This window comes from Balaenoptera physalus, assembly GCF_965194825.1.
Source record: "Balaenoptera physalus genome assembly, chromosome: 1".
Lineage (NCBI taxonomy): Eukaryota > Metazoa > Chordata > Mammalia > Artiodactyla > Balaenopteridae > Balaenoptera > Balaenoptera physalus.
Genome location: NC_138882.1, coordinates 165,834,060 through 165,846,291, shown reverse-complemented (window position 1 = coordinate 165,846,291; position 12,232 = coordinate 165,834,060). Strand labels below are relative to the sequence as shown.

At 53.9% G+C, this 12,232-nt stretch overlaps 1 protein-coding gene across 1 annotated transcript in view; it reads right to left on the bottom strand.

The window, feature by feature from the left end:
- EPHA10 (EPH receptor A10) overlaps nucleotides 1-11,702 on the bottom strand; it is a 43,765-nt gene extending 32,063 nt beyond the window's left edge. The window contains exons 1-5 of the mRNA XM_082422731.1: nucleotides 11,583-11,702; nucleotides 9,268-9,332; nucleotides 7,885-8,563; nucleotides 2,942-3,097; nucleotides 2,073-2,423 (exon numbers count right to left, since the gene is read on the bottom strand). Coding sequence (XP_082278857.1) covers nucleotides 2,073-2,423; nucleotides 2,942-3,097; nucleotides 7,885-8,563; nucleotides 9,268-9,332; nucleotides 11,583-11,688 — 1,357 coding nt within the window. The 5' untranslated portion in view covers nucleotides 11,689-11,702. The remainder of the gene's footprint in view (nucleotides 1-2,072; nucleotides 2,424-2,941; nucleotides 3,098-7,884; nucleotides 8,564-9,267; nucleotides 9,333-11,582) is intronic.
- Between the last annotated feature and the right edge of the window lie 530 nt (nucleotides 11,703-12,232).

The window sequence follows — 12,232 nt, the reverse complement described above, 5'->3', positions numbered from 1 at the left end:
AAGATCCTACTTGCCGCGGAGTAACTAAGCCCGTGCTCCACAACTACTGAGCCTGCGCTCTAGAGCCCACGAGCCACAACTACTGAGCCCACGCACCACAACTACTGAGCCCACGCACCACAACTACTGAAGCCCGCGTGCCTAGAGCCCGTGCTCCACAACAAGAGAAGCCACCACAATGAGAAGCCCGCGCACTGAAAGGAAGAGTAGCCCCCTCTCGCTCCGCGCAGCAATGAAGACCCAACGCAGCCAAAAATAAATAAAAAATAAATTAAAAAAAAGTGAAAGCATTATATGGCCAAGGGGCTAAAAGCAGGGCTTTGGTATTAGACAGACCTGAGTTCAAAGATGGGTCTCGACTACTAGCTGGCTGACTTTGGATAATTCACTTGGCCTCTCGGACTTCAGTTTCATCATCTGAAAGATGATTATCATTTGATTTAAATGAGTTAATGTAGAAAATCATATTGCACAGTGCCAAACACAGAGCAGCACTCAATCAGTGAAAGCTTAGTATTTTTATTAACAAAATGGAAACAGAAGAGTATTTCCTTAACATGATTTTTAAATCTATCTATATCAAAACAGGATTGTTATCAGGAAATACCAGATAAAAATTTGTGTTACGTATATTATACAAAAGGGATTTTATAGTAGATAGTTCTAGGTATGGATATAGAAATAGAAAAAGATGTGGAAGGATATACTCCAAGATATTAGTAGTTGTATATCTCTGGATAATAGGATTATGGGTACTCTTTTTCTATTCTGAATTTTTTAAAATGTAAATGTAATAGCAAATGTTAAATCATAATAGACATAGTAAAAAAAAACAAACCAAAAAAAAAACCTGTTGTTTCAGGAAATCAGGCAAGTTGGGAAATCTCTCCCAAAAGGCAGAGGACATGGATTAAGAGCTGAAAATGATAAAGGAAGCGACAAGATTTGAGAATCAGAAAATGGACGTAAAACTCAAGGTTTAGAAAGAGTCTTAAGAGAGAGATCAGACTTATCAGAAGTTCTAGTCAAAGTAATAACTGGAAATAAAAACTGAAAAAAAATTTTTCCAGGAATAAAAAAAGGTATGCAGATCCAAAGTTTTACTATGTTCTAGCCAAACTCAATGAAAAGAGGTCAATATTGGTTAAATTTTATTTTCACCAGTAGGCTAAAGAATTATACAAACATCCATGTGTGTACACATTCATATTCAAGTCACCTACAAAACAATGAAGATTACCCTGGCCTCAGACTATTCTGCAATACAACTGCCATCAGACGGGGAAGCAGAGTCACAAACGGATCATATCGTCTCAGATATGAAAAGACCATACCACTCACTCACTTATCTTTCTTGCAAAGGATACTTGAAGGATTACTTGAAGCTGTACCCCAGCTGAGTGAGACAAATCAAAAGTAAATGTCAAGAATGAGGAAGGTGTAGTATAAAAGGATTGTAGGTCTTCATTTATTCATCTCAATTACAGACTCCGAAATGTGACTGTGATGTGTTGACCAGTGAATTCTATCGCCCCTTACAGTCTGACCCTTCGTGCTTCCTTGCTCTTTTCCAGGACCAGGAAAGAGGGTGACAACGCAGCAAAACCCTGGCAGAGGCCGAGGGACGAAGTCAGAGGGATACACACAGGGTCCCTCTTTCTAAGACAGGAAAGAAGGAGGTATGATTCTGGTTCCCACTGAAATTTTTGAGAAGGGAGGGCAAAAGATTGAGTAACCTTCCATCTCTTTTGCCGGGAAACGAGAGGCAAGGCAACTGCAGAGTTGGATGTGGGGCACAGGCTTTCTGCGAGGTCAGGAGAAGGAGGAGCACGCACTGGCTCCAGCAGAATCACTAACACTCATAACCTCTCTGGCCCAGGGGCACAGAGTCACCTGCATCCTCAATCTCTCCTCCGTGGCCTTCGGGAAGGGGGCTGACCTCGATGGGGGTCGCCAGGGTCGGGGATTTTTGTTTAAGACCAGCGATCGCAGTTTATCCGGGGTGGCTGCGGGCTGTGGGGATGCTCGCGGTGGGCTGGGCGGGCGGGCGCGCGGGGTGCGGAAGGCCTTACCCCCGGCGCCGGTGGAGACGGTGACCTGCGCGTAGGTGGCTCCCGCGGCGGCCTCCGGGCCCGACACTCCGTTGAGCGCGGCTACGCGCACGGTGTAGCGCGCGCCGGGCCGCAGGTGCAGCAGCGTGGCGGCGCGCTCCCGCAGCCCCGCCTGGCGCGGCACGAAGGCCACGCGCGGCCCGCACGGCTCGCACGCGCCCGCCGGGCCCTCGCGGCCGCAGCGCAGGCACAGCAGCGAGTAGGTGACGTCCGAGCGGCCGCCGGAGTCGGCCGGAGGCAGCCAGCGCAGCCGCAGCGCCAGCGGCGAGCGGCTCAAGCTGTACTGCAAGTCCCGCGGCGCCGACGGCGGCCCTGGGGGCACAGAGGCGGGCGCCGTCAGGGGCGGGGGGAGGAAGGGCGGGATGGGGGCGGGGCCAGTGAGGGGGAGGGACGGGGGCGTGGAGCAGTGAGGGCCGGGATGTGGGAGTGGGGCGCGGTCAGTGATGGGGTGGGAGGACGTCAGTGAGGGGATGAGGTTGGGGATCTGGGGACCCAGCAGAGTGTGAGGGGCGGGAGTCCCCCGCCTGGCTGGAGAGTTGGGAGAGGTGAGGGCGGGGATGGTTGTAGGCGGCGCACACGGTGATCCCCCAACAAGCCTAACCTCATCCCTCCGTCTGGACTGTCTCTGCTGTCCTGCTTCTTGCAACCCCGGGCCCCGGTCCCCATCACCGCCCCAGGCTCCCCTTCCTCCACTCTGCCGTCTGGGTCGCTGGCCCCCACGTGCGCCCTGGCGCTGCGGAGTGTGAAACCCCTGCCCTCACAACGCCTCGATTACGCCCTGATGGACCGCCCCACCCACCATCCGGAAGGCATTCAGGAGGGGGACTCACGGGTGCAGGACGCCGAGGGCGGGTCGCTGGGCGAGCGCGCATAGCTGTCCTGGCACACGCAGAACGTGGACGCGTTTTCCAGGGCCCGGCTGTGCTCCGGGCACGGCGAGCAGAGGGGCCGCCGCGGGGACACCTTGTAAAACCCTGGGGGACAGGCTGCGGGGAGGAACTGCGTGAGGAGGGGGCTCCGCCACAGCCTCTGTCTCCCCCCGCTTTCCTGACTGCCCCCACTGTGGTGGGCCTTATCTCCTCGAATTGTGATGGGGAAGTGGGGGGCGGGGGGGTCTCAGCTACTCCAGCACCGCCCCCGGGATGGCAGCTCGTGACTGAACAACGTAGTATTACTTAACCCTTAGTAAGCGCTTAACGTGCAAACACTGCAGTGTTTCTCTTTTAGTAATTCATTAAATGCTCATAACAACCTGCGAGGTATGTGCTTTATCCTCATTTTTTAAATGAGGGAACTAAGGCTCAGAGAGGTTAAGTAACTTGCCCAGTGTCCCACAGCTAGTAAATGGAGGGATTCCAACCAAAGCCGACTGGTTTGAGAGACCACACCACACTGCCCTAACGCCCACTGGAAGAAAAGGAGCCAAACTTTCCGGTTTTGATGTGAGGACAGAAGAGAGAGGCCTCGAAGGGGTGTTCCACAGTTACCCAAGGACAGACACCCACACACTCCCACTTACAGAGACAAAAACTCTGACGCACACAAACACACACACACTTGTCAGAGCTGCCTCCCACCTCCACTATTTGGGGGTTAATGCATCATAAATCCTCTACTGACGCACTTGGTTCCCATTTGAAAGTGGAGCCAGGCAGGTGGAGAGAGGAGAGGGACAGTGAAAGTTCCCTGGTTCTAGCCCTGGCACCTCCTCAGTTACTTTGCTTGTCTCACCTCCCCCAGGAGTCGATGGTTAAGAGCAAAGGCTTTTATATCTAAACAACCTGGGTTTGCAGCTGAGTCGCACCACTTATTTGCTGTGTGGCCTTGGGCAAGTTCGTGACCTCTCTGAGCCTTGTATAGAATACCTCCCTCGAAAAGGTGCTTGGAGGATTGAGATAAAACATGCAAACTGCTTAGCCCAGTACAGACAACAGTTATACAACAATGGTAGTAATCACTCTTCCTCCAACTCAGGCCTGAAGTGGAAACAGCTAAACACCCACTTTAAAAAATTCCTCCCCAGCTGGGCCAGGGAGGGAAGCAATGGCTCCTGGCCCTCCTCTCAGAGCTTGGGTGGGCCTCACCTGGTTCCCTGCCCCTGCCAGGACTTCTCTATCCCTCTCCTCTGGTTTAGCTGCTTGTGGAAGGCTGGCTTCTCTCCAGCCCCAAGAAGACATAGTACAGCAGAAGGGATGCAGACTAGCACTTGGGAAGAACTTTCAGCCTGTCTGGGAGGAGAGGGCAGAGGGCTGAGGGTTCCCATTATCTGGAAGGCTTAGGTTTGGCGGGGGGGCGTCCATGTTGCCTAGAATTCTGGGCTTTGGGCAGCTTTGGGCAGGGTCTCCAAAGCCCAGGAGGCTTTGGAAGTCTGCCTTCAGAATGAAGCACAGGGCTAGCTAACATCGTGGTCTAGTGGGCAACAGCCACCCGGGCTGGGACTCAGGAGACCTGGGTTCCAGTGTTAGCTCTGCCACTTCCTGTGCCTCTCTGGCCTTGAGAAACCATCAGTCAAATGAGAATAATAAGCATGGCCTGCTCACCTCCATTGTGAAATAAGAGAGGGATCTATTTGCGGGAGCAGGGGTGGGGGGGTCCTCCCCGCAGGTGGGAAAGAATGTGGGAGGCTCCTTTTCTCCATGTGTATGTGGGTGTCTGGGGTCCTAGAGATGGGTGGTCCCATCAGAGACAGCATTGCTTATTTCTACTTGGAGAGGCTCTGCTTAAAAGAGGTTGTACTGAGGGGCAGACTCAGGAAGTGACTCCTGACTCCCGGCCCCTGCCTCCTTCAGAGTTATAATTTCAGGGGTCATCTAGTTCAACTCCCACTGGCCCACGCTCCAGCAGCTTTCCTAGCAGTAGCCACAGTCTTTGCTCAGATACTTGGTAATGGGGAGCCCACCTCCTTCTGAGGCCGCCTCTGGTGAACAATGCTGGCAGTTAGAAAGTGCTTCCTTTATGTTGAGTCCAAAGCAGCCTCCCTGCCTGTAACCCCCTCATGCCACCTCATTGCAGGGGCTTGATGTGCCCTGTAGAGCTTAGCATGTCTGCTTGGGTCCCTCTGCTCCAGGGCAGTCCTACAGAGATTTGAAGACATGAGTCGTACACTCTGATTTTTCCCCCAAGGGAAACCCCAAGTCTTTCAGTAATTCCTCTGGTGGCTGGGAGAGAAGGAACAAGAGTCATGGTCACTAAAAAGAGAAGCCTCCACATCCATCTGCCTTTAGAGAGGGCTCTATAATAGCTGCAGAAGGCACTTGCAGGGTCTTCCCTTTCTAAATACAAATCTGATCGTTTCCTTCCCTTCTTGAAACCCTCCAACAGCTCCCCAATGCCAACCACCCAACCCATGCCATACTGAACTCTTCCTTTCACACCTCTGGATCTTGTCCTATAATCTTACACCCCTTCTCTTCTGGTGAACTCCTATGTTTCTCCAAATCCTAGTTCAAAATAACACCTCCCTTGTGAACCTTTCCCTGGCATCCTCCCCACCTCCATACTCCCCAAGGCAGAGTTGATGCCATTACAAATGGCCTTTGTCTGGTCTCAGCCAAAGTCAGAAGCGGCATTGGGTTCCTGAGTCTGTGTGTGTGTGTGTGTGTGTGTGTGTGTGTGTGTCTCCCTCTCATTGCCCAGAGTGTGTATCCAAACCCCCTCCTCCAACACCTGATCCAGTCATTCAACAGTTCTTTAGCATCGAATATGAGCCAGGTGCTGTTCTAGGCTCTGAAGCTACAGTAGTGAATAAGGCAGACCAGGATTCTACTGTACACTGGTACAGATGCCCTTCTCCTACCTCACAGGGGGAAGAGGGGCCATCAGTTGGTAATTCCCTTCTCTACTAGCTCTTCCCGGTGATGGTACAGGGAGTGGAGCCAAAAAAGCAGTCCATTTAGGGTGCGGGCAGTAGGGCACTGTCTGTAGAGTATTTAAAAACAATGAAACTGACTAAAACGTGGTCTGCTTCTTGTTAGCAGCATGTGTCAGCAATTCTGATCCACGTCGGTAATAAAATACTTCTTCCCCCGAGGCCTACTTCTCCCACCCCCCCCACTAGGTACCCCACTGGCTCCTCCCTCATGTGTAAACAAGGCTCACATCTACAGTAAAAATTCTCTCTCCGCCCAATGTCCTCCTCAAGGTACCATGCCCTCTCCTCCCCTTTCAAACCCCGCCTCCAGAGAGTGTTTATGATCCCTGACTCTAGCTCCTCAGCTGCCTTCGTCCTTCAATCCACTGCAGCTGGTTGCTCTCTCCATCCCTCAGCTGACACTGCTCTCACCAGGGCCACCAGGCAGACACTGGCCAATCCTCGCCTTATCTGACTGCTCACCAACACTGCAGGCCATTCGTTCCTGGGTACCTCCATCGCCCTTGGCTGCCATGAAATCACACTCTCCTCCAGCCTCTGATCACTGCCTTGCAGTCTTTTTTATGGGCCCCATTTCTTCCACTTCCCCTCATATAATGCTGTTCTATGAGAGTTCATCATTGGCCCTCTTGCTTCATACCCCACACATTCTCCCTGGTCTGTCCCAACCACACCTGTAGCTTCAAGTAGCATCTATCTCTCTATTGCTGAGCTCCAGACCCACTTTCTAGCTACCTCCACTTGAATGCATCATGGACACCGTCAATTTGATATGTCCATCCACACCCTGTGTTCTCTACCCCAGTCCGTTCAGTCCTCCAGATGCAGATAGGAGAGATCTGTTCCTGGTGCCCCACAGACCAGAGAGTCCAAAAGAACCCCCAACATGGAGGCTCTGCCCCAGGGGGTGCAGTGATTCTAGTTCAGAGAGTTGGGTGGGATCTTAGTAGTCATCTAGTGCAACCTCCCAATCTCTCTCTCCAGCTCAAGAATCCCCCTGCCTGGGCTTCCCTGGTGGCGCAGTGGTTACGAGTCTGCCTGCCAGTGCAGAGGACACGAGTTTGAGCCCTGGTCTGGGAAGACCCCACATGCCACAGAGCAACTAGGCCCGTGCACCACGACTGCTGGGCCTGCGCTCTGGAGCCCACGAGCCACAACTACTGAAGCCCACGAGCCTGGAGCCCGTGCTCCGCAGCGGGAGAGGCCACCGCAGTAAGAGGCCCGCACACCGCAACGAAGAGTAGCATCTGCTCACTGCAACTAAAGAAAGCCCAAGCACAGCAACGAAGACCCAATGCAGCCAAAAATTAATTAATTAATTAATTTAAAGAAAAAAAAAAAAGAATCCCCCTGCCAGCCTCTGACTTGCATATTGTCGGTGACAGGGAGCTCACTCTCTATAATGCAACCAACTCCACTAGCCCCTAGCTAATAGAGTTGGCCTACTGTAACATTCTTCCTTATGCACAGGGGAGGCAGCATGGTGTTGTAGAAAGAACTTGAGAGTTGGGCAAATCTGGATTCAAATCCCAGTTCCCCACTTCCTAACTGCAAGTGAGGTGTTAATCTCTCTGAGCCTCTGTTTCCTCATCTGCAAAATAGGGATAATGATGACTTTATTGCTGTGAATAAATGAGAAGGCCTGTGTGAGGTGCTTATCATGGTGCCTAAAATATAGGTCCCTGATGCCCCCTTATATGGAGTCAAATTCACCTCACATTAACTTCACTCACCGATTCTGGCTGGACCCACTGGAAGCACCGCAAAATGTGTGGACTCCCGGCTCCACATCCCATGGCTTCCGCACTCCTCACCCTGCTTCTTTCATCTAGGACACTCTCTCTCCCAACTGCCACCTGCGCGCTACACTCCCACACCACACCCCCCCAGTGCGCTGGATACCTTCACAGATGTCACCACGTTCCTGGAATCCCGCACTGCAGCTGCAGCGGCCCACGGGCACCAGCCACTCGCCATCGGCGCCGCAGTGCATGCGCGGGGGGCTGCCGGGCTCCCCTTCTGAGTGCGCCACGCACGTTCCGGTCACCTCCACCAGCGTGGAGAAGGCGCTCTCGGCTGCGGTGGCTGGGAACGCCGCCAGACCCCGCACTGTAGCGCGGCACTGCTTGTAGTAGACGCGCACAGAGACCAGCGCCACGCATGCGCCCACGTCCTGGAAGGCCAGGTGGAAACCCCGCCGGCTGAGCGGACCGATCTCTCGCACCTCTGTGTTCAGCTTCATCTTGCGCTCGCCCAGGTCGCCCTGCGTGAAGCTCTCGTCCGCCGCGATCGTGTCGATCTTGCGGGGCCGGCTGCCGCCTGGGTGGGGATGCCCACGGCCCAGATCGGCCTCGGTTTCCAGATAGTAGACGTTGAAAGTCTCCTTGCAGGTGCCGGCGGCTCCGGGGATGCTGCTGCAGTCGCGCAGTGTGAACTGCAGCTCCACGAAGATGCGCTGCCCGCGGCCGCGGCTGATCCAGCCAGTCTGCAACCAGTTGTCCTGGTTGGGCTCCAGCACGTTGCACACCTGGTAGGTGCGGATGGGACGGTCGTGCTCGTCCACGCCGCTGATCTCCTCCCACTGGGGAGGAGAACAAAGATGTGGGCAGCTCAGAGCCAAGGCGCCCCCAAGAGGTCGAGCCCTGGCGGTGACTCGGGCTGAAACCCCCTTTCCCCATCATTTTGCATTCTCTTCTCCCCTCCTTCTCTATACACAACCCTGAAATTATAAGACGCAGAGCTGGGAGAAACGTTGGAGACAACTGAGCCCAACTGACGGGGAAACTGAGGCTCCAGAGAAAGGTGACTTGAGTGGATATACACGTCGGGTTAGTAGCAGAGCTAGGAAAGGGGTCTCCTGGCTCTCCACCAGTGCCTTTCCACAACACCAAACTGCTGTCACACTGCCACACCTCCCCACCACTACCGCAAGTTTCCAAGCCTCTTTTAGGATTCCAAGTCTTGCTTGTGCTGTCAATCTATCAATCAACAGCACTGCTTGCTGAATCTATTGGGTGCAAGGCACCGTCCAGCATTGGCTCCATCCAGATGCCACGTTTCTGTTCCTAGACACAGTCAGTTCTCTTCTTGCTTTTTTTTTTTTTTTTTTTTGTCTGACTGAAGACTCAACGTTTTCTAATAGGCCACTCTGGCTTGAAGCCAGGGCTGCTGGAGACCACATGCTCTGAGGACCGTTTTGATCTGATGTAACCATGGGGAGATAAAGGGACTGAATCTGGACCACCAGAGGATCCTTGGGACAGGGAAGGAAAGGTTTACACTTACCCCATTACTCGGCAGTGCAGTCCAGCCCAGCTCAGCCTGGGAGGCTTTGGAATCCAGGAGGATGACTAGAGAGAGGGGAGAACAGAAGTGTCAGAAAGCCAGAAATTCAGGAGTATGAGATCCTTTGGTGAGTTCACTTTAAATTTACTAACGGAGGGAATTCCCTGGCGGTCCAGCGGTTAGGACTCTGTGTTTTCACTGCCGAGGGCCCAGGTTCAATTCCTGGTCGGGCAACTAAACCTCACAGCGCGGCCGAAAAAAAAAAAAAAAGCTAACTGAGGAAACAGAGAATGTGGTGAAGGACACAGACAAGGCTTTTCCACTCCATACCTCCCCACGAGGAGGTGTGAGTAGTCTAAATAAAAGTAGCCACAATGATTAGGGAGGGAGCCTATATTAGTTTCCTGTGGCTGCTGTGACAAATTACCACAAACTTAGTGGCTTAAAACAACAAAACTTTATTCTCTTACAGTTCTGGATGTCAGAAGTTGAAAATCGGTTTCACTGGTCTAAAGTGAGGGTGTCGACAAGACTGGAGGCTCAACAGGGAGAATCCATTTCCTTGCCTTCTTCAGCTTCTAGTGGCCACCTGGATTCCTTGGCTTGTGGCCCCTTCCTCCATCTTCAAAACACACCATTCCAATCTCTGCTTCTGTCATCACATTGCCTTCTCCTCTGATTCTGACTGCTCCTGTGTCCCTCTTATAAAGACCATTGTGATTACAACTGGGCCACCCATATAATCCAGGGTAATCTCTCCAACTCAAGATCCTTAACCGCATCTGCAAAGTCTATTGCCATTTATGATAACATACACAGATTCTGGGGATTAGGATATGGAAATATTTGGGGAGTCATTATTCAGCCTGGCACAGAATCCATGACAAGTACCATAAGACTGGCTTTTAAATGGGGGATCAGTGATCCCCCCACCTTCCCAGGTTCCCTAAATTATAACTGAGTGTCAAGAAGAGGGAGAAAGTGAGCATATCAGAGGATTCCTGTATACATCCCTGAATTCACTCATACTTGGGGGTTCTTCTGAGGTCTGGGGTCACCAGGGATGGAGAAGACTTGAACCTTTTTAGTTTGACTCCCAAGGTCTCTGGGGAAAACGAAGTAGAGAGACCCTGCCGGCAGCAACAGAGATAAAAACCTCTCATCTCCTCAGCCAGCCCCTTTCCCAGGGGCTGTCACCTCTACTGCCTTTTGGAAGACTGTCAGGGTTCCTTTAATATATAAAGCCATGGCCCCTCCTATACCAGAGAGGCTTGAAGTCACTTTCTTCCCCCAGGAGGCATCTGACCAGCAGTCTGAATTCCGCTCTCAGCATCGGTCCCAAGAAGCACTGGTTTGGACAGCACAGCAGCAACTCAGAGACAGCAGCCCAGGCCATCCCCAAATCTTGGAAGATTCCTCATCTGGAGCTTAAGCAAGGGGGTGGGGCTCCAAGGTGAGGCCTTTAAGAGTGTTGGCCCCAGAGGCGTCAGCGACAATGGGCAGGACCGCTGACAGCTTCCCGATTTCGGTATAACTTACAGCACATCAGAATTGCATATTAGAAAGCATCAGAGATCCAGCGCCCCGATCAACCCCGAAGCCAACGCCTCAGATTCCAGCTGCTCCGGATTCTGCACTTGGATATTACGCCTCTGGATTCAACTGAGGGTACAGCTCCCCCAAATCTAGGCGAGACGGGGGCTCTGGTCCAGCGGGCAGCCCCAAACCCGGCAACTCGGATCGCGCTGGTTAGTCCACGCTTCAAAATCAGCACTGCGGACAGCTTCCTGGTCAGCACGTCGGGCAGCTCCCGGACCCAGACACACCCCGGCCCCCACGCGCGCGCCGCCACCCTCGCCTCCAGACCCCGCGCCCCCGCCGCGGCACCGGCGCTCTACCTCCTGCTCGCCACGCAGTGGTCCCCTAGCCCCCCGCCGTTCGGGCTCCATCCCGTCTGCCCGTACTCTGATCTCACCTCCGCATCTCCCTGCCCCCACACCTCCCACATACAATTGCTCAGCCTGTCCGTCTCACCGGCCCCTGAACCGCCGCCTCTGGCTCCCACGGTTCCTGGTCTCTTTCTTCCCCAGCCTCCCAGGTCTCCAGCCCCCGAGCTCCTCAATGCTCCTCTCTTCTCCGTTGTTTAGCCACCTTTCCCTCCGTGTCTCCGGTTCTTTGCTTCCCGCTGCCCGCTTGCTTCAAACCCCAATACCTACTCCAGTCTCTCCATACGACTCCTTCTCCCAGCACCCCAGCTCTCCAGCCTCCTGTATTTTGGCATCCCAGGCTCCAAGAGCAGCCACCAGTCTCCTCACCTTCCTCGGCGGTCCCGGGCCTCCCTGGTCCCAAAAGCAAGGCGAGACAGAGCGGCAGCAGGCAGATGAACAGGCGCAGCGGATGTGGGCCGACGCCGGTCTCCATGGTCCGCAGACCGAGCTGTCAGTGCGGCGGCGGCTCGAGCCGCGCCAGCCCCAGCACCGCTGAGCAGTGCCCCCGGACCCCAGCGCCGGCGGGGGGCGGGATCTCGCCGGTGACCATCATCCATGGGGACCAAGCATTATGCACCGCCGCGGGAAGTCCACCAATCCCCGCCAGCAGAAGGTGGAGGGGTGGAGTTTCATAGGCCAGGGGCGGATCAGCGAATTGGAGGGGGGGAAGGAAGGGGTCCCGCCAGTCTCCAAACCGTGGGGGTGGGGCAGCGCTGAGAGCCATCTGGGCTCATGGGGAGGGGGATGAGCTGACGTTGGTGGCCCAGAGCGCTGAACCTTAGCCTCTCGTTCCTGAGAAGTAGGCGATGTGGGCGTGGCTTAAGGAGGAGCGAACCTCTGGGAGGCAACGACACTTGCAGCCTCTGAGCTAACCTGGAAGACCCCTTGTACCCAGGACTTGCAGGAGGTTTTGAAGCCTGGTATCCTGACCCCAAGCTCTGGGAAGCTCCCAGCCCTCGGTTTCTTCCTGGGTCTTC